Source organism: Bison bison, unplaced genomic scaffold (genome assembly GCF_000754665.1).
Source record: "Bison bison bison isolate TAMUID 2011002044 unplaced genomic scaffold, Bison_UMD1.0 scf7180017864048, whole genome shotgun sequence".
Lineage (NCBI taxonomy): Eukaryota > Metazoa > Chordata > Mammalia > Artiodactyla > Bovidae > Bison > Bison bison.
Genome location: NW_011494620.1, coordinates 8,910 through 31,942, shown reverse-complemented (window position 1 = coordinate 31,942; position 23,033 = coordinate 8,910). Strand labels below are relative to the sequence as shown.

The window sequence follows — 23,033 nt, the reverse complement described above, 5'->3', positions numbered from 1 at the left end:
GAGGATGAGATGGCTGGATGGCATCATCAACTCGATGGACATGAGTTTGAGTGAACTCCGGGAGTTGGTCATGGACAGGGAGGCCTGGCGTGCTGCGATTCATGGGGTCGCAAAGAGTTGGACACGACTGAGCGACTGAACTGAACTGAACTGGGTCATCTTGACGTCCATATCACATCTGCTTCATAAAATTCACAAAACTCAGTTCCAGATAAACTATCCATCTTAATATGAAAAGCAGCCAGAGGATGAGTTGGGGAAAATTCAGGCAAAGATCTCGTCTACAACACAAAAAGCATGAAAACCCCAAAAACTTGATAAATTGAGTTTCATTAAAATTTACAGCCTCTTTTGATGAAAACAGATTCCACAGATGATAAGAAAAGCCACAGAATGGGAGAAGGTATATACAAAAAACATATAACCATCAAAGGGTTCATTTTCAAAATGCATAAGGAGAAAAGCCTTTACAAATTAAGGAGAAGACAACTCAATGTTTTAAAATGAGTAAGAGATTCAACAGAGAAATCACAAAAGAGGAAAACCAAAGGACCAATAAATATTGGTCCCTTTGTCCATGCCAAAAAGTCCCTTCGAGGAATTTACAACTATCTAAGATAGTTAAGATATTATGTAAGATATTACAATATATGATATTACATAAGCTATTACAATGGATAAGAAGATGCTCAACCTCATTAAGTACCAGAAAAATACAAACAAAATACAATGGAATCCCACCGACTCAGTGGACATGAATTTGGACAAATTCCAGGAGACAGTAGAAGACAAAGGAGCCTGGTTAACTGCAGTCTAAGAGGTGGCAGAGTCAGACACAACTTACTGATTGAACAACCGCCACCAGCACTATGCTTTCACCAAAAGGCAAAAATGGAAGTGACAATAAGTACGTATTGTTACAGATTTAATGAATTACTCTCGTAAGGTGCTAATTGAGTTTAGTAAACTTGTATCAACCACTTTGGAAAACATTTGTCATTATCCAGTAAAACTGAACAGACACATATGAACCAGCAATTCCACTTAGTTATTTACCCAACATATATGCATACAAATGTGTAGTATACCTAAGAGTAATGTATAAACAGCATTGTTATGTAAAAAAGTAGCATTACTTGTAATAGTGCAAACCTGGAAAATTTCAAATACCCATCATCAGTAAAACAGATTAATAAACTGTAGTATATACCACTAAGAAATAAACATGAACAAAACTATTGCTACATGCAATACAGATAAAATCTCAGAAACATAATGTTGAACAGAAGAAGGCAGAGACAAAAAGAACCCATACTGTGCAATTCCATTCATATAAAATTCAAAAAAGACAAAACTAATCCAGTTTCAAGTCAGAGTGGTGGATATGAAGAAGAGCAAGAATAGAGTCAAAAAAAGGCACACAAGATGGGGGCTTTGAGGTACTTGCAATACTCTGTTTTTTGCCTTGAGTGGTGGTGACACAACATCATTCTTTCACTGAGCTTTTATAGTCTATATTTGTGTGATACTTGAATTGAGAACATGAATAAATGTGTGTGTGTATGTGCAATTTTACATCAAGCATGTGGGCCAATCTCTTCTAGGAATGTTCTTTGATGTATGCATGCTAAGTTGCTTCAGTCATGTCCAACTCTTTGCAAACCCATGGACTGTAACCCATCAGGCTCCTCTGTCCATGGGATTCTCCAGGCCAGAACACTGGGGTGGGTTGCCATTTCCTCCTCCAGGGGATCTTCCCAATCCAGGGATCAAACCTGACTAACCTGACTATCAAACCTGACTACCACTGAGCCACCAGGGAAGCCATGTTGTTTGATATGTTACTACAAATCATTTTTATCTATTTATCAAGATACAAAAGATAATGTTTGGTGATTCTACCTCCAGTTATATATGTTACATATAACTGTATTCTGAAAGCCTATATTTTAAACTCACCACCCCACCACATCTTGTCCAGTTTTATCATGTGCCCATGTGCATGCTTCTACCTTATATGACACTGTAACATGTGCTATATGACAGTGGATTATAAATTCAGGAAACAGATCTTGAAAACCATTCAAGACTTCTCAGTTTAGACTCTGAAATATAATAAATGATTTTTACATAATGAATAATTATCTAAAAATATCAAAACAATGAAATACATACTTAAACATTCTTAAGAATTCTTAACTGTATTTTTAAACTTAATGAATACTGTTTCACTCTTTTTTGAGGTGGAAAGAAGGGAGTAAAATGAGTGAAAACAACAATTAGTTATGTATACCTCATGTTTTCAGCCGAATCTTCTGGCATTGGAGCAACAGTTTGAACAGCTGGAAGGTTTTTGCTGGTAGCACCATTCACAAAACTAGAAGACGAGGAAGAAGACGAAGACCCCGAATCCACGGCACCTGTTCCCAAAATAATAGTTTTTAGTCTTAAATACAAACTTATTGAACAAAATAATTTTCATTACATCATTACTGAGTTTGAAAAAAAATTCATCTGAATTTCAAAATAGAATTAGGCCATTTAAAAAATCATTTGGCCAACAGTACATTAATAACTATAATTATTAAAAATAGCTATTGCATTGAAACAGTTTATTTACTTATATTATGCTAACAAAACTACAGATTACAAATGGGGCATAAATAAAAGACATCAACAAATGAAAACAATTTTAGATAAAATGAGTCTGATAAAACAAAGCAAATTTAGATGTGAAAATACTATCTGCTTTTTCATTGCTATGTTGTTATACTTTTAGTTTTCATCATTTAAGATATAATTAGCAATAAACTGTCTCAACATAAATTTGTGGCCCTGAAGCATCAATGCTTATTTTAATACGATAGCTTAAGAAGGACTATAATAAGTATATTTGTACCCAATTTTAAAATAACGAGTTTCCTCAACGATATGAAGATGCCATTTTAGAACAGATTTTCCTATATTACACCATATATTAAATAGCCATGGAGTTGAGGGACATCTAGTGTTCCTAAATGTTATCTTTATCTTATCTTACATTAATATCCATAAAACCTGGATTTCACAACAACACTTACACAGCACGTTTGTGCCAAAATCTAAACTAGTTTGGGGTCCAGTTTAGATGCTGACCCTCAGGTTATTTGTGTGTCTGTTTGTGTATCTATATATATGTATTTCTAAGGAGGATATTCATTGCCTACATTTTTATTGTAATATATGTTTTATACTATGACTAGACCTCTGGCTACCATCACTTTCTAAATCTATTATTAATTCATAGAATAGAAATTCAAGGAAAATATCATACCTTGTTTCAAATAAATATAAAAAAGAAATTATTTGCTTTTTACTCATAAAAGTAAGGATTTAGTCCATAAACACCAAATGCAGATTTTTTTTTTCCTACTACACTGGCATATTTTAAAGTTCTTAACACTTTCCTGAGTTTACATTTTGCTAAAAGGAAAACATTTTTATTCTTTCCTCTAGAAAGCAGAATGAATATAAAGAGTAAGGCTATAAACTAAATAGAAAAAAAAAAAAAAACTTTATATAAGAAGTCTTCAAACAAGTTAGAAATAAATACTTGTTTTAGTATGTATAAATCAAAGATGTTTTGTTCTTTAACACAATGCCATTAATGATGTTTATTTGCTAACATAAATATGCTTCATAGAGTACGTTCTACTTACTACAACCCCATAAATGTGCTGTTCATGATGTGTCAGGACTCAGGTGGTATGATAAACAAGATAAATACAGAAAGCACAAAGAGCTATGAAATTAATAAAAATGGGAATAATCTAAGTAATGATAATAGATGGAAAAGTTCAAGGCTATACAGTTTGGAGAAGAGAAGGCTACTATAGTCAGGGAAGGAAAGTCAGGGATCATCTTGCGTTGTGTAAATACCTAAAATGGAATCACAAAGATTTGGGTAAGGATTTATTTTGCTAATAATCAACAGGAGCATTTCTGGAAATTTACAAAAAAATAAAAAAGTTATTTTAGGCAGGCTTTTAAAAATTGTAGTGATTTGGAATTTTTCTGTTTCTAGAATTTTTAGGAAAATGTTGGACAATGAATGGATATAATTGTAATCTAAGTATATAAATTAATACAATGTCAAACAATGGTTCTTATTCACATGCAGTTTTTGTTAAGTTGAGGCTCTTGCATATCGTCAAGGTTCTTAGGGGAGCTTTGTGAAAAGTATATACTAGGTTTCAACCAGAAAATGTTACTAAATCCATTTGCTGTCACTAATATATATAGTATATTTTAATATTCTTGATACAGTTTACTAATTTTTACATATCAAATGTCAGTGTTCAAATTATATTTTGGCTTTGCTCCCCAAATATCCTTAAGCAATCTGAGTTCACTATGAAAGTAAACAGCATCTTGTTTTGAGAAGACTCAAAACAAAACCCATAGTGTTCTCAAAAGTGCCTAAAAAGTTTACCCTAGAATTACAAAATCTGAAAACATGAAGAATAATCTTCTTAAAGATTAAGATAATCTTAAAATAATCACAGTATTTTAATTTTTAAGATCAAATAAGCAGAAAAAATGAAGATACAGAAAACAGAAAGAAAAAGATGAAGTATCACAAAAATAGATAAGGACAATACCTGTTGTATTAATCATACTTTTTGGTGTAGCTCCAGTAGCAGCAAATATATTAGAGGTACTGCCTGTTGGCAGTCCACTTCCAGCAGCAGTGGCTCCTACAGTGGTTACAGCTAAACTACCCGGAGGTGGCTTCTTAACAGGGACCACAACACTCCTGCAAAGAAATGATGAAAAATAATACAATGTCTAAGATGAATTCTAATCTTCTATTGGCAGATACATGTAATCAACATTAAATTATCTTTTAGAAAACATTTTTTTGATGTGGACCATTTTTTAAGTCTTTACTGAATTTGTTACAATATTGCTTCTCTTTTACATTTTGGTTTATGAGATCTTAGCTCCCCGAACAGGGATTGAACCTGCGCCCCTTGCATTGGAAGGCAAAGTCTCAATCACTGGACAACCAGGGAAGTCCTATCATCAAATTTTCTCCTCTTTCTTTTTCCTTTTTCTGATTGCAACTTCATTGGTGAAAATAATATAGACAGTAAGGATATACTGTAAAGTGTTAACTATTACCATTTATTTGGCAAATATTTACGTAGAATCTAGAATTTGGACATCTTTTTTAAAGACGACATGTGGTCTATAATCATGACCTTAGGAAAATGTGAAAAAGGTGTGCTCTGGTTAGAATATTTTTCATATATGTACATAGGGATTTTTTTGTAAATATACATATATAAAGTGTCCATTGTATCTCTATTACATTCTAAATGTGGAAAATAGTCATAAAAACATTTGAAAGCCAAATTCTGAACTTCTTCATAGTAAAGCTAAATATTAAGGCAAGGAGTACGGAATAACAAACTGGTTCAGTGGTAAGGAGTCTGCCTGAAATCCAGGAGACATGGGTTTGATCCCTGAGTTGGGAAGATCCCCTGGAGAAGGAAAAATACTCCTATTATTTTTTTTTTTTTGGCCTGAGAAACCCCGTGGACAGAGGAGACTGTAAGGTTACAGTTCATGAGGTCGCAAAAGAGGCAGACATGACTTAAGAGAATAAACAACAACAAACAATAAAATTAAACTTTATTTCCCTGAATAAAATTGAGTTGTTTTTCATAATAGGGATACTATTATAATGAAAGAGAAATGAGAGGATACACTGGACATTCGGTAAAAGATCTCTTTAGTTTTCAAACACTGACTTTGTGAGCTTAGGAGTTGAAAATGTTCTCATTTCTTTAGCATACTTAAATGAATTTCATTAAAAAAAATTCTGAACTTAACATTTGTGTTAACCTTAAATAATAAATAGATGTGAAGAGTCAATTTAAAAGACAAAGAAACCATTTCTTTAACATAATAAATATTTTTACTTTCTTTCAGTGAAGCTTCATCTTTCTCAAAGTTTACAGTACACCAATTCTATTTAATAAATACTTTCAAGCATTACTCACTTATTTATCTTGAAAGTAGATGTATGAGTTATTTTAAGTTCAAATATAATGCCTGAAAACAAGTGAATGTCAGAAAAAATATATCCAATTTAAATTAGGTCTTTTTAAAGTACTGTCTCTGAGATGTTATTTTATTTTAGTTTTTTGGCTGTACCAGGCCTTTAATTGAGGCATGAGGGCTCTCAGTTTTGGCATGCGGGGTCTAGTTCCCTGACAAGGGATTAAACCCAGGCCTCCTACAATGTGAGCATGGAGTCTTAACCACTGGACCATCAGGGACGTGCCTAAAATAGACCTTTTAAACTAGGTCTTTTAGATTGTAAAGAAAAATTTAATTTTCTTATTAAAAAGCTCTATTTAAAGGAAACTGTATCAATGGCTCATTGACAAGTCTATGGTTTAAACTTCTTTAATACCAACAATTTTTAAAACAAAAATGACTTTAATGTAAAAAAATTTAAATTTATAAGGATTATTATTTTCAAATTCAGGGCATTTAAAATATTTTTGTGACCATAGTAATTATAATGTTAGATAATTTTAACCTCTGCCCTCCCAAATTCTTCCGTTAGCTCTTTCTGGATACTTTTTTCTTTTTTCCTTAATGGATAGAGTCAATTCATTAGACTCAACCTTGTACTTTCAACTATCTTATTAAATTTCCAAAAGCACACACTATGCTTTCAATCCCTTCATTGACCATTCCTGATCAAACACTTTATTTCACTGAGAGGTGGTGTGACATTACGGAGAGTGTATAGGATGTGGAGTTAGAAGATTAAGGCTTGACAACTAAATCACTTCAAGCCACGTGATATTAAATTTCAGTTTTTCAGTAAAAATGGAAAGGCAAATATGATTTATTTCACATATACCTGGATAAATTAAATGAGACTGCATTTAAAAGAACCATGTCAAATTAAGAGATGTCCATTACCAGATGAATGGATAAGAAAGCGGTGATACATATACACAATGGAGTATTACTCAGCCATTAAAAAGAATACATTTGAATCAGTTTTAATGAGGTGGATGAAACTGGAGCCTATTATACAGAGTGAAGTAAGCCAGAAAGAAAAACACCAATACAGTATATTAACGCATATATATGGAATTTAGAAAGATGGTAATGATAATCCTGTACACAAGACAGCAAAAGAGACACAGATGTATAGAAAATCTTTTGGACTCTGTGGGAGAGGGAGGGGGTGGGACGATTTGGGGGAATGGCACTGAAAAATGTATAATATCATATAAGAAATGAATCGCCAGTCCAGGTTCAAAACAGGATGCTTGGGGCTGGTGCACTGGGATGACCCGGAGGGATGGTACGGGGAGGGAGGTGGGAGGGAGGTTCAGGATGGGGAACATGCGTACACCCATAGCGGATTCATGTTGATGTGTGGCAGAACCAATACAATATTGTAAAGTAAAAGAAATAATAATAATAATTTTTAAAAAAGAGATGCCTTATAAATGTTAATAATTGTTACCACTTTCTAAATTGAAATAATTCTCTGCCTATAAGATAAGGTATTTATTTACAATGATATACACAAAGATCAACAGAAAAGAAACCAAACTAATATTTTGGATTTATCATCAAAACTCTTTCCTAAACTTATAAACTATTTCATTGACTAGCTAGCAAGAAAACAAAGTTATCAATTCTTGATTTGAAAAGAAGTAAAATTATCATTTTTCCCCTAAATCTTTCATTAAAATTCCTATGGATAAAATAAAGAAACACAAACTGATTGATAGTGCTATGAGGTGTATTTGTAAGTGGTACAAAAAAATATATATATAGCCAAAGTTTCCTGATTAACTGATCATTACCAACTTCGTACAAACTCTCTGTGACAAGGCATCTTGTCAAGAACTGAAGCTCTGAGATGTGTATTAAGAAAAATGAGTTATATGAATAAGGGAAAAGAATTTCATCTCAACAACTTGTACTGATGGTTTGTAAATAAATGCAAACAACATTAAATGTCTTCCTACTAAAACTTCTGAAAACATCTGATTTAATATTAGCTGACATTAAAGCCTCCAGACACTTCACTGACAGCAAATTCAGCAGTATAGTAGTTACTACAACATGGGATATAAATAGAGTACACAGTGACTAGAAGCCTGGTTTTTAATGTCAGACATATCTGAGTTAGAATTCTACCTCTAAGGTATCAAGCAAGTAAATTCTCTAAGCCCCATTCTCCATACCCTTAAAAATGAGACTCATAATTGTTTGCACCTTGTAAGATTGTTACAAAGATAAAATGATATACTATTAACACATATCAAATGTTTAGCATTTTACCTGGAACACTGTAAGTGGTCCAAAAGGCTTAGCTATCATTCGTACTGCTATGGCTCTCAAATGACACCACCCTTATGGCAGAAAGTGAAGAAGAACTAAAGAGCCTCTTGATGAAAATAAAGAGGAGAGTGAAAAAGTTGGCTTAAACATAACATTAAGAAAGCTAAGATCATGGCATCTGGTCCCATCACTTTATGGCAAATAGGTGGGGAAACAATGGAAACAGTGAGAGACTTTATTTTTCTGGGCTCCAAAATCACTGCAGATGGTGACTGCAGCCATGAAATTAAAAGATACTTGCTCCTTGGAAGAAAACCTAGACAGCATATTACAAAGCAGAGGCATTACTTTGCCAACAAAGGTCCATCTAGTCAAAGCTATGGTTTTTCCAGTAATCATGAATGGATGTGAGAGACTATTAAGAAAGCTGAGAGCTGAAGAACTGATGCTTTTGAACTGTGGTGTTGGAGAAGACTCTTGAGAGTCCCTTGGACAGAAAGGAGATGCAACCAGTCCATCCTAAAGGAAATCAATCCTGAATATTCACTGGAAGGACTAATGCTGAAGCTGAAACTCCAATACTTTGGCAACCTGATGTGAAGAACTGACTCATTTGAAAAGACCCTGATGCTGGGAAAGGTGGAAGGTGGGAGGAGAAAGGGATGACAGAGGATGAGATGGTTGGATATCATCACTGACGTGATGGACATGAGTTTGAGTCAACTCCGGGAGTTGGTGATGGACAGGGAAGACTTGGGTGCTGCAGTCCATGGGGTCATAAAGAGTTGGACACTACTGAGCTACTGAACTGCACTGAACTGAACTGATGGCTCTCAAAAGTACTGATGCAATCTGGGTCTACCACAGCAACAGTATCCAGAGTGAAAGAAGCAATAATCCTGATATATTGTGTCTGTTAGACCTCATAAAATCCTATGTGCAGTTTTAGACACCATATTTCAAGAATAACAACAAAAGCATCATGTTTATAAAAGAATAGTTAGAATGACAGTAGATCTAGAATACAGGTCGTGTCAGTCAAGAAAGACTGAGAGTCTAGATAACTATAATAAAAAATCTTAAAGATCTTAAAAAAAATCTTAAAGATTGCCATTAACTAGTTATGTGAATTTTGTAAAAAGGATACTATTTTATCTGCACAACTCAAGAACTGTCTTAAGTGTAAACTGAGATAGTGAAGATAAGAAATGGCTTTTAAATAGTGACTTAATAAGACAAGTGGGTTTTATAATTGCTCATGGATTTTAAAACAACTCCTTTCTTCTTTCCACTTGCTCCCTCTTTTCTATAACACTTATTGAACACCGAAAGGTTAAGGGAATTACAACTACACTGACAAGTCAGGAGATACATAAGACAAGTTAAGACATAATCCATGCCTTAGAGATACTTGAAAAAAAAATAGAAGAGACAAATAAATCAACTGTTCAACATATTTCAGTAACCACTCTGATTAGAGTTAGGCACAGGAACTTTCAGAAACATAAAGGATGAACATTATCAGGGAAGAGTAAGCTGAATCAAAAAGGATCAGTGGGATTCAGCTAAGAAGATAAAAGTTCAATAGCAAAAACTCCTTAAGGCAAAGAGATATGAAAAATCATAAAAGATTGAAGAACTGTAAATAGATCATTATAGCTGGTGAAAGGTGAGGACTTTCTATTTCAACCTAAGAAGTTCATCTTTTATTGTGTAAGAACAAGATATTATTTAGAAATCTTCATGAGATTTACATTTAAGAAAAACATTTCTAGCATAAATGTGGAAGGTCCATTTGGTGGGCCAACACCTGGAAAATAGTGAGGCCAGCTGGAAGATAACAGAGGGAACACACTTCAGGGATGCCAAGAGCTTAAAGTGAGGTAATAGCTTTGAAAAAGGCCTACCGAATCTTTTCTGGGGTTCAGGTCTTTTAGCCAAGTTAATAGTCATCTACTACTTTTTCAAACTAATTATAAAGCTATCTCATTTATTCCAGGATTTTCATACTTTATGGGACTTTCTGGAAACAATGTATTATTTTCCATGTTGGGAAACTGAGTCCCAGAGAACCAAAGAGAATAGATAAGGGTCACACAACTAATTATAAAGAGATCCACTACTAAGAGCCACTTCTCCTAATTTCTATATTATTACTTTAAAAAAAATTTTTTTTTAAATTTTTTAATTTTTTTAAATTTATTTTTTTAACTTTACAATATTGTATTGGTTTTGCCATATAACAACATGAATCCGCCACAGGTATACACGTGTTCCCCATCCTGAACCCTCCTCCCTCCTCCCTCCCCATACCATCCCTCTGGCGTCCCAGTGCACCAGCCCCAAGCATCCAGTATTGTGCATCGGACCTGGACTGGCGACTCATTTCATATATGATATTATACATGTTTCAATGACATTCTCCCAAATCATCCCACCCTCTCCCTCTCCCACAGAGTCCAAAAGACTGTTCTATACATCAGTGTCTCTTTTGCTGTCTCGTATACAGGGTTATTGTTACTATCTTTTTAAATTCCATATATATGCATTAGCACACTGTATTGGTGTTTTTCTTTCTGGCTTACTTCACTCTGTATAATAGGCTCCAGTTTCATCCACCTCATTAAAACTGATTCAAATGTTTTCTTTTTAATGGCTGAGTAATACTCCATTGTGTATATGTACCACCGCTCTCTTATCCATTCATCTGCTGATGGACATCTAGGTTGCTTCCATGTCCTGGCTATTATAAACAGTGCTGCGATGAACACTGGGGTACATGTGTCTCTTTCAATTCTGGTTTCCTCAGTGTGTATGCCCAACAGTGGGATTGCTGGGTCATAAGGCAGTTCTATTTCCAGTTTTTTAAGGAATCTCCACACTGTTCTCCATAGTGGCTGTACTAGTTTGCATTCCCACCAACAGTGTAAGAGGGTTCCCTTTTCTCCATACTCTCTCCAGCATTATTACTCTTTTTCTAACAAGTTTTACTGACATTAGACATTTATCTTGAAAGAAAAAAAATTAAACTATGAAGAAAAAATAATTATTTCTGATTTTAAGATGATATTACAATTTACTGAAGCTCATTAGAAATTGCAAGTCTATCATTTTCATGATTTATTAATTGCTACTTTGTAAAATATTTAGAATACCTTTTTTCTTTGGAAGGAATGATGCTAAAGCTGAAACTCCAGGACTTTGGCCACCTCATGAGAACAGTTGACTCATTGGAAAAGACTCTGATGCTGGGAGGGATTGGGGGCAGGAGGAGAAGGGGACGACAGAGGATGAGATGGCTGGATGGCATCACTGACTCGATGGACATGAGTCTGGGTGAACTCCGGGAGTTGGTAATGGACAGGAAGGCCTGGCGTGCTGCGATTCATGGGGTCGCAAAGAGTCAGACACGACTGAGCGACTGAACTGAACTGAACTTTGTAAAATATTTAGAATACCAATAGAAAAATAGGATGTATGAAAAACAACTATTTCATTAATTCACACTTTAAAGAGAGATGCCTTTTTCAACTCATTGAACTGTCTGTGGAAATGTCAGGAGAGAAAAAGGCAACAATGTTGGGAAAATTAGAATACAACCATGCTGGGTCAAAACTGCATCATCTGACAGCTGGCCTTAAATACTATATCCAGGGCACTTGGAACATAATAAAAGGTGGGATTTCAGTAGCTCGGTATCGTTGAAACTTTGAATTGTAATGGTTGGCAGAGTATTAATCAATTTAGATTACATTTACCTGCTCATCCTTTAAGTGATATGATCAAAATACTTAACAAAACATTAGAAAAGTATAAAGACAGAATTTGAAGTACTCAATAATTATAAGTTTTTATATTCTTACTTAATTCTAAGCTTAAAGAAATCAAGGTAGGAGGATTCCATCATTTCTACAAAAAATTTTTTTTATTTATCCTAAACTATCATTCTTAGCACTAATATTTAAAGCACTGATGTTAAAAAAAATCTATAGGGAAAATACTTAGACAAAGCCTATACTTGAAGTTTAGTAATATGAAGGCTATCTATATTGTTTTTTAATCAAATAGTATTTATAAAATACTTTTTTTCCTCCAGAGATTTTCTTTTTCAGAGAATGAAACACTGGAAAGCAAGGATACTAAATGTTTGAGGGGAAAAATACAAACTACTTCACTTAATCATATCAAACCCAGTAATTCAAACATAAGCAGGTCTTTAAAATCAAAAGGGATGAAGTATACACCATAAGATCATTGTCTGTTAGTCAGAGAAGCAACACAATTACAAGCTTTGGATGATAACCAAGATGAAAAACAATTTTTTGAAATATAATGACAGTTAAAATGTATGGAGACAAACATATTGTCCTCTGCCTTTTTTTTTGTCTTTTGTCCAAACTAAGGGGGTGTCTCAGGAATCCTGGGGAATTAAGACTGAGCTAAATCACAGATATATACACCAAATTGTCAAAAGATTAAAAGCATTTGGATATGCAGGATTAAATTTTAGTTTAAAAGATGTGGTAAAACGTAATGAATGGTTTTAGAGAAAACTGTTCCCTCAATCTAAAAGTTACAGTTGCTGTTACTAATACATTAAAAAAAAAAAAAAAACACAGCTCAGCTAGACTATTTTAAAAACTATACATCTATACAGAAATCTATCAGAAGAAATAGAATTATTGAGGAACTTTGCAACTATACTCTAAGTTCTATTATGAGATTATTAAACTGTTCTCTTAAAAATAAAACCGTAAGTATTTATTTTTGCTTCGTAGTAATACAACAGTAGGAAAGTTCTTATAATTTCGTTATCACACTTGCTCTATACATACGGTGTTCCCTCTACAGAATAGCACTAATGGATGTCTAGCAGTTTCAGTGCTCTACAGTCATAAATATAAATTTGTTAGGGTCACTCAGTGAAATCAAAGACATATACTTCAATCTGCACAGATGATGTCTGGAGGAAATGAAAGAAAAAGAATCAGTGCTTTCCATATATGCAGATGAGAATATTTATATGATGTCTCATAATACAACCTGATGGAAGATTTAATACTAAAGGAAAAAGGTTTATTTTAGTTAAGTCTAAATGTTTCTAAATTTTGATGTTACAATTTACCTAATAAAAATGATATTACAAACTTCAAAATGCTGAAATTAGTCAAAATGCCATCCTAAGTGAAGAGAAACTCCATATGAAAAATGTAATTGAATGTATGACTCTTATGACATCAGTTGTTTTAGGAAGTTATTCCCAACTTACAATCTAGAGAAAATATAAAGAATGCTTCGCTAGCATGTTTCCAAAAGAACCAATAAAATATTGGCTAAATCAAGGAAAATCCTAGGTGATTTCCACTGGGATTGTATAATATTATGTATGATTTAGTTACAAAGAAATGAGCAACTGAGTTTATAGCTATTTTCAACCAAAGATAAAAATGAAAAATACATTATTGGTAGAGTAAGACCCAAGATAATTCTGTGTTTGAAACTAAAAGTATTCAGGACTTTGCATCTAAAGTCTGTCTTCTTGGATCCTATTTTCAAGGAACTCAATCTGATGCTAAAAGACATGTCATAACTTGAATTTCAGATTTTAGTGCTTCAGAAATATGTTTATATGCTTCATAATGTAATTATAGCTACCTTAAGACAGATAACACTTTAAGGCAAATGGTAGCAATATATCACAAATATAATTGAAAAATGCAGTTGTCCAGAAGCACTTGTGGGGATGATGTCTCTGAAAAGCTGCTCAAAGCTCCAGAGTTTGAAGTTAAATTTTTGATGTTGTCACTCTCAATCTATTGAATGGCTGACAGACAATCAAACCCGTCTGGCTGGCTGGCAGCTCATTTTGCTGGCAGGTGGCAAACAATTAGACACACCAATTTGTGCCTCCTGATGACATTAAAGCATGAAACTAAGTTGTATGCAGGGCCTAGTGATTTGTGTGAAAGCATTTCAAAAATAATACTCTTTGCCGTGGCAACTCATTTCAAACTGCCACCTCCCATTATGGCTTTGAGCGGTGAAGACGACAGACTTGAGTTACGTGCAGTGCAAGGCCGCTTCTGTTCAATCCGTCATCAGCGCCCCCTGAGACCTCAATCCCCTCCTTTCATCAGTATCACCTCATCATTTACATTTGATAGTACTTGAGCTACTGCATATATTAACTACACTGGAGACCCTTCTCCTAAAAAGAATTGGAATACGCTTTGTGCTCCACGATTTCATTTCTACTTATGCAATTTTGAATAATGACTGCACTCCCACTGCATTTTGCACAAATGCTACTAAGAACAAATGGAAAGTTCTATTTTTTGTAAAGCAATATCCTCAAAAGTGTAATAAATTTTGAGTGGCTAAGAATATTGGCACTCAGGTGACAGCTTTGTTAAGTTTTAATGAAAAAAATTGTCCTAACAATAATCCAAATTAGGAAAGATTTTACCTAATCTTTATTTCACTGGATTCTCTTATACAAATCACAATATTTCTCTTTTTCTACTGCTTATATGTTAACAAAATTTAGATACAGAACTTTAAAAGGAACATAAAACTTAAGATCCCAAATTAAACTATTATAACAGTTATTTATAGATAGATTTATAAATATATACAATTAAAAATACTTATGTGGTTATGCTTATATAAATTCATTAGCACACATACACATATCTCTTAGGAATGCAAACTAAATATGAAATGGCATAGCGAATATCCAAGGAACTATATGAATAAACCTCTAAACTACTAAAAAAAGAAATAATTTCTTATATCCCTGCTTTTTTAGTTGTTAAAAAATGTCTGATACTTAACACATTTTACCTTATATGACACATATTTGCAAAGATTTTATCTCCTTTAACTACTGTAGGTGCACAGAAAACAAAACTGATTCTCTCTTTATATCTGACATGATGACTAATGTCATTTATATTTTCACAATAGATTTTCAAAAAGTATCTGTAGGACACTGGTTAAAATGTTTATAAGCAATTTTAAAATCCTATTTATGTATAAAAAAGATAATGCACCCTAACTGAAAATGCCTTTTTTGCCACACCTCAACCCCTAAACTCAAAAAGTACTGGCTCTAACTTGGACAAAGCAGTTTATCTATTTTAGAGAAAACAATATGGAATAGAAACTGCATTCTGACTGTATATTTATTTTGACATTACAGTTTAAGAAATATCTGATTTACTTACTTTTTTCTCTTTAAAACAAAAAACAATTACTTGTCGATTACCTCACATATATGTATATAGCTATAAACATATATGTATACATATATATATATGTATGTACATAATATAAACACACACATACATATAAAATCACTTCTCCAATGTACAGTAGTCACTTGATGATAGGTCATAATCAGAATCTGTGTTACCCTATTTCCAATTCAATGTGTCATCCCCCATTTCATACTGAAGCCCCTTTTTTGAAACATATAATTAAAATGTCTGACTATGAGATCAATCAGGTTGGCCTATCACTTTGATAGTCTTTGTGATAAGAATCTACAGTAATAAACATGTTTGCAAGATCTGCCTAATTTTTTTTTTTTTTGGCCTAATATTTTTAAATTAAACAGACACTAATTTTCCTTCTATACATGGAGCACTGTGAATAGTAAGTTCAGAACCTACCTGTCAAAGGAATGAAACTGCATAGGAAGAATAGCTTGCGCTTCTCTCTTCAATGCTGGGTCTGGGTATGGGACAGGCTCAGGGCCACATTCTGCAATTTCGACTGGGGCGGCCACGAGACTTTTCAGTATTTCCTTGACATTGATGCCTTTGGTTTGACTTATGCTAGATATCGATGGTGCAGACTTCAATATTTCACTGGGGTTCTCGGTCAGGCTTTCCTGTGACTTTTTCACTTCATTTGACAAAGTGGATAACAGTTCACTCATAGCATCAGGGCCTGTGCTAGTCTCTAATTCTGCCCCATTCAGGATGTTAGCCACTTGCTCCTCTCCAATTCCTGAATCGGTATGAGGAATGGAACTTTCTAGATGAATATCCTCACCAGGGGTTGGTGCTTCTTTTTCCTTTACAGTGTCCGGGAATGCAGCAGGTGTTTCTATAATGATAGAAATCAGTTTAAACAAAATGCTTCACAAATGAAAACCCACCGTTATTAATAAAATATACTCACAGAAAAGAAAACCTGTAAGAAAAAAAAACTCTGCTAAACGGATGTGCATAACAACACAACTTGGTTAAAACATATCACCTATATACACCTGTTATTTTATTCAGTAAGCATCAACAGAGCCCTGTTTCTTTTATAAATCATCTTGCATGTCAAAAGTGATACTTTTATAAACATGGAGAAATAATTCCTACTATAATTTCTTATAACGGCTTATAAATACTTATATTAAGCTCCCTTTTATCCTTTCATTGTCAGCTACCAATCATGCAAGATAAATTATACTCCTTTAATATTTTCCTTAAAATATGAAGCCATTTTTATATCGTTTTCGGTATTGCAATAACCAGTAATGAAATAACTAATTGAAAATTTTAAACTAAAGGTATTTTTAAAAATTATGTGTAATACATAAAATTCTAAGAGTTAGTTGCAAAAAGCATGTCAAATGATTAGTTCAAAAGGATAAATGCTTTAATAATAGAATAGTGAGCCTTGAGAATTTAACCTATATGTGCCTTTAAGAACAATTATTTTGGAATATTCATGATGATTCTCTATGAATAAACGTAAATTTCAATATGTGGAAATCGAATCACAAATATATATGTATGAAAACATATATAGTATTACCAATTAAAATAGATAAAAAGAAAAACATCTTTTAAAATCTTAAATCCTTATCAAATCTCATTATACAAAGCCCACTATAATAAAATATTACCAAATTCTAAATGATGACGTTGAAAAATTTATCTAATCTAGTGTAGTGGAGGAATTTCCTGGTGGTCTAGTGGCTAAGATTCCACACTCCCAATCTTGGGGACCTGGGAACAATACTTGGTCAGGGAACTATATAGATCCCACATGCTGCAAAAAAAAAAAAAAAGGATCCTGAGCACCACAACTACAGATCCCGCATGACACAAAGACTGAAGAGACCCAGGAGGCAATTAAGACCCAGTGCCATCAAACAACAGCTTCACAGGTGGCTCGGTGTTAAAGAATCTGCCTGCCAATGCAGGGGACATGGGTTCAATCCCAGGATCAGGAAGATCCCCTGGAGGAGGACTGGCAATCCACTCCAGTATTCTTGTCTGGAGAATCCGATGGACAGAGGAGCCTGGCGGGCTATATAGTCCATGGGGTCAGGGAGTTGGACACACCGGAGCATGCACACACCGTCAAATAAATACTTTTTTAAAGTATCATGGAAATAGTAGTAGTATTTAACTTAATAAAGTTATGCTGAAGCAGAAAATAAGATACATATGTAGATTACTTGCACTTCATGCATAAAATAGATATTTAGTAAATGGTAGCTATTTGTACTACTTAACTAACAGTTATTCTTTATAAAACAAGAAGGGCAAACTAAATTATTTTGATCTCTTTGAAATTAACATTTGTAAGTTCTATAAAACTAACCTTAGGTGTTTTGCTGCTGTTATTTGTTTAGAATTTTATTGGACAAAGAAATTAAAAATATACATCTCTTACAAGTCCATGATATACTGTAATTTTCCTCATATTTATGAAATAGCTTTTAGTTTTGCTTGCTTGCTTAGGCAAGGGCTTTATTACTACTTTGTAGAATATGATAATAGTATTAAGACACTGGATGAACAAAATGAAAGACAGGTTGCTCTTAGTTGTTCTCAAGGTTAAAACTTAACTGCATAAAGTATTTTTAAGAAGTCAGAAAATTTCAGTAGTATTTCTGGCAAAGCAGTAGAGAAGGAAAAGGGTAAGAGGTAAACATAATAATTTCACATTCTTAAATAAATCCTTGTGACAGACGATTAAGACAAAGTAGAAAAACTATATCAGGAATAAGAAGGACAATAAAGAATCAAGATGCTTCTGGAGTATCAAGCTGAAGAAGAAAAAAAAAAGGGGGGGTATCTCACTAACCAAAAAAGCACGTGAAAAAGAAGCAAGTTGTTCGGGAAGATAATGAATTAAATTTTGAATGAATTGAGTCTGCAGAATCTCTGGGACATTGATATCTGGAAGTCAAGAAAACTATAGCTACGTATTTGGGGCTCATTCAACCAGAGGTGGTAACTCAGACTTTGAAAACTGTTGAAATTACCTAGGAATACAGAATGAGAAGGTGGTTAAGCCAGTTATTTCCACTCTTACAGAAACTACTGAATTTACTAAATTTATGTTTAATCTATAGACTATACATTCACGGAGAGAAAACAGTTACAGTAAAAAAATCAGGACGGAATTAAATAGCAGTAGTGACATTCCTATACTAGTAAAACAGAGAATGTAAACAGAGAAACAAAACAGAACTCTAACAATAAAATATCACAGGGGAATAGCTACTAGCCTGGGCTAAATTTTCTTACAGAGTTCAACTGCCACAAGACATTCAGTCAAGGATAGAACTTAGTCTAAATTTAGCTCATTTATAGATTTGGTCTACAGGTTTGGTTTTACTCTAAACGTGTTTCAGAATCTTATGATGTGTTTCACATCAAGAGCTAGACAAAAAAGTAAACTTTTCAACTCAGGCTAAAATATAAGCATTCTGTTAGCATATAAAATATCTAAGAACATAAAATCTTTGATTTGAGTTCATAAAGTACCATATAAAAATATTTCTTTCTACTATCTATAGAGCTCTTTGCTTTTCTGTTCAACAGACTCTCTCACTAGACAATTAAAATTAATAACTCAGTAGACTGATACATAGAACTTCAATGTAAATCTTGACTTCTTGATTATAAAACAATTAAAAGTTTATTAAATTTGAATATTAAAATATTTTCAGATGATGCGTCAAAATATTATTGTTGTCCAGTCACTCAGTCATGTCCAACTCTTTGCTACACCATGGAATGCAGCACACCAGGCCTCCCTGTCCATCACCAACTTCCGGAGTTTACCCAGATTCACGTCCATTGAGTCTGTGATGCCATCCAACCATCTCATCCTTTTTTGTCCCCTTCTCCTCCTGCCTTGGATCTTTCCCAGCATCAGGGTCTTTTCAAATGAGTCATTTCTTCGCATCAGGTGGTCAAAGTATTGGAGTTTCAGCTTCAACATCAGTCCTTCCGATGAATATTCAGGATTGATTTCCTTAGGATGGACTGATTTGATTTCCTTGCAGTCCAAGGGACTCTCAAGAGTCTTCTCCAACACCACAGTTCAAAAGCATCAATTCTTTGGCGCTCAGCTTTCTTTATAGTCCAACTCTCACAACCACACATGACTACTGGAAAAACCATAGCCTTGACTAGATGGACCTTTGTTGGCAAAGTAATGTCTCTGCTTTTTAATGTGCTGTCTAAGTTGGTCAAAGCTTTTCTTCCAAGGAGTGAGCAGTCTTTTAATTTCATGGCTGCCATCACCACATGCAGTGATATTGGAGCCCAAGAAAAGAAAGTTTCTCACTGTTTCCACTGTTTCCCCACCTATTTCCATGAAGAAATGGGACCGGATTCCATGATCTTAGTTTTTTGAATGTTGAATTTTAAGTCAGGTTTTTCACTCTCCTCTTTCACTTTCATCAAGAGGCTCTTTAGTTCCTTTTCACTTTCTGCCATAAGGGTGGTGTCATCTGCATATCTGAGGTGATTGGCATCCCTCCCGGCAATCTTGATTCCACCTTGTGCTTTATCCAGCCTGGCATCTGGCATGATGTACCCTGCATATAAGTTAAATAAACGGGGTGACAGTATAGAGCCTTGACAGACTCCTTTCCCAATTTGGAACCAGTCCATTGTTCCATGTCCAGTTCTAACTGTTGCTTCTTGACCTGCATGCAGATTTCTCAGGAGGCAGGCAAGGTGGTCTTGCATTCTCATCTCTTTAAGAATTGTCTATAGTTTGTTGTGATCCTACAGTCAAAGGCTTTAGCATAGTCAATCAAGCAGAAGTAGATGCCTCTCTGATATTCTCTTGCTTTTTCTATTATCCAACAGATGCTGGGGATTTGATATCTGGTTCCTCTGCCTTTTCTAAATCCAGCTTGAACATCTAGAAGTTCTTGGGTCATGTACTGTTGAAGCCTAGCTTGGAGAATTTTGAGCATTACTTTGCCAGTATATGAAATGAGTGCAATTGTGCAGTATTTGAACATTTTTTGGCACTGTCCTTCTTTGGGACTGGAGTGAAAATTGACATTTTGCAGTTCTGTGGTCACTGCTGAGTTTTCCAAATCTGCTGGTATATTGGGTGCAGCACTTTCACAGCATCATCTTTAAGGATTTGATATACCTCAACTGGAGTTCCATCACCTGTACTAGTGTTGTTCGTAGTTATGCTTCTATGGCCCATTTGACTTTGCATTCCAGGATGTCTGGCTCTAGGTGAGTGATCACACCAATGTGGTTATCTGGGCCACTAAGACTTTTTTTGTATAGTTCTTCTGTGTACTCTTGCCACCTCTTCTTAATATCTTCTGCTTCTGTTAGGTCCATACCATATCAAAATATTTACACAATGATAACAACCTTAATTTTATTTTTACTGTAAATGATAAAAGAATTATTTCAAAAAGATGCAGTAATTTAGATATTTCATAAGAATTCTATTCAAATACATAGGTTTTGTAAAGCATAATTTGTGATGTTATTCATGTAGAAATGAAAATAAACACCAGTGAAAAATTTTATAATAGTAACTGCAAATAGAAAACAAGTCAGGCATGCATGCTAAGTCACTTCAATTGCGTCTGACTCTTTGTGACCTCATGGACTGAAGCCAGCCAGGCCCTTCTGTCCATGGGATTCTGGAGTGGGCTGATTTCCCTTCTCAGGGGATCTTCCTGATTCAGGGACTGAACCCGTGTTTCTCTACTCTCCTGCATTAACAAGCTGGTTCTTTTTCACTAGTGCCACCCACAGGTCAGTATTCAGAAAACCTACCTTGATTTCCTGTTATTCATTAACCTTTTACAGAACATGCTCTCAGAAGATAGCATAAACTTCAGCTTAAAATCCACGTTTCCAAAATGATTCTTTCCACACTGTGGTACTTTGAGAATTTAACCCAAGTGATTTCAATAGAAGCCATGCTTGAGCAGCACACAAAGTATAAATGATTGCAGCTGTGCAAGTTGTATTACTGACAGGAGACTTGTAATTTTTCAGTAGTTCTCAACAGTTTCTATAGCAATAGGCCATGTCAGTACACAAAGGAGAAACATTCCCAGCCTAAGTGATCTTAACCTGGTCAGAAACAAGCAGTTGCGTGCCAGATGCCTCCTTTTCTTACTGTCTTTCATTGATTTCCATTGAACCTAATGACTTCATCTAATGCATTTTGGAAAATATGGGGTTAAGTCCAGCAAATGACATACTTTCTACATGGTGACCTCATTTGTCACATTCCTTCCTCCAAAAAAAATTTCTTGTTTTACAGTGATGTATGAAGTGTTTCTATATTTCTTACTTTTTCAATTACTCAAGTTGCTATTTTCCAAACAACCTTAAAAGTAATAACATGAAACGAACATACAGCTTCTTGCTAGTACAGGACTAAAAATTACATTAAGATTAATTATTTGATTTTCATATAGCAATATGAAGTAAACTATTCACATTTGAGTAATTTAAAATGAACTAAAAATCTGTATGTAACATACTTGGATCTTTTACTATATTAAATGCAAATTAGGTAAACTGCTTCCATTGTGTAATTGTAAGGGATTTGATCTAGGTCATATATAAACAGTCCCGTGATTTTCCCTACTTTCTTCAATTTAAGTCTGAATTTGGCAATAAGGAGTTCATGATCTGAGCCACAGTCAGCTCCTGGTCTTGTTTTTGCTCACTGTAGAGAGCTGCTCCATCTTTGGCTCCAAAGAATATAATCAGTCTGATTTTGGTATTGACTACCTGGTGATGTCCATGTGTAGAGTCTTCTCTTGTATTGTTGGATTGAGGGTATTTGCTATGACCAGCGTGTTCTCTTGACAAAACTCTGTTACCCTTGCCCTGCTTCATTTTGTACTCCAAGGCCAAATTTGCCTGTCACTCCAGGTATCTCTTGACTTCCTACTTCTGTATTCCAGTCCCCTATAATGAAAAGGACATCTTTTTTGGGTGTTAGTTCTAGAAAGTCTTTTGGGTCTTTATAGAACTTTTCAACTTCAGCTTCTTTCAGCATGACTGGCTGGGGCATAGACTTGGACTACTGTGATACTGAATGGTTTGCCTTGGAAACAAACAGAGACCATCCTGTTGTTTTTGAGCTTGCACCCAAGAACTGCATGTCGGACTCTTATGTTGACTGCGAGGGCTTCTAAGGGATTCTTGCCCACAGTAGTAGATAAAATAGTCACTTGAGTTAAATTCGCCCATTCCAGTCTATTTTAGTTCACTGATTCCTTTACTTCCGTCACCAGTCACATCCACAACTGGGTGTTGTTTTTGCTTTGTCTCTGTCTCTTCATTCTTTCTGGAGTTATTCCTCCACTCTTATCCATATTGGTGCCCATCCATATTGGGCACCTACTGACCTGG

The 23,033-nt window shown here is 34.5% G+C and overlaps 1 protein-coding gene across 1 annotated transcript in view; it reads right to left on the bottom strand.

Moving 5' to 3' along the window:
• Positions 1-16,511, bottom strand: part of LOC104985510 (neurobeachin-like) — a gene marked incomplete at its 5' end in the record, with an annotated part of 408,530 nt that extends 392,019 nt beyond the window's left edge. Inside the window, 3 exons of the mRNA XM_010835724.1 lie at positions 2,294-2,420; positions 4,641-4,795; positions 16,041-16,511. Of these exons, the coding sequence (XP_010834026.1) occupies positions 2,294-2,420; positions 4,641-4,795; positions 16,041-16,511 (753 nt within the window). The remainder of the gene's footprint in view (positions 1-2,293; positions 2,421-4,640; positions 4,796-16,040) is intronic.
• Positions 16,512-23,033: the final 6,522 nt, after the last annotated feature.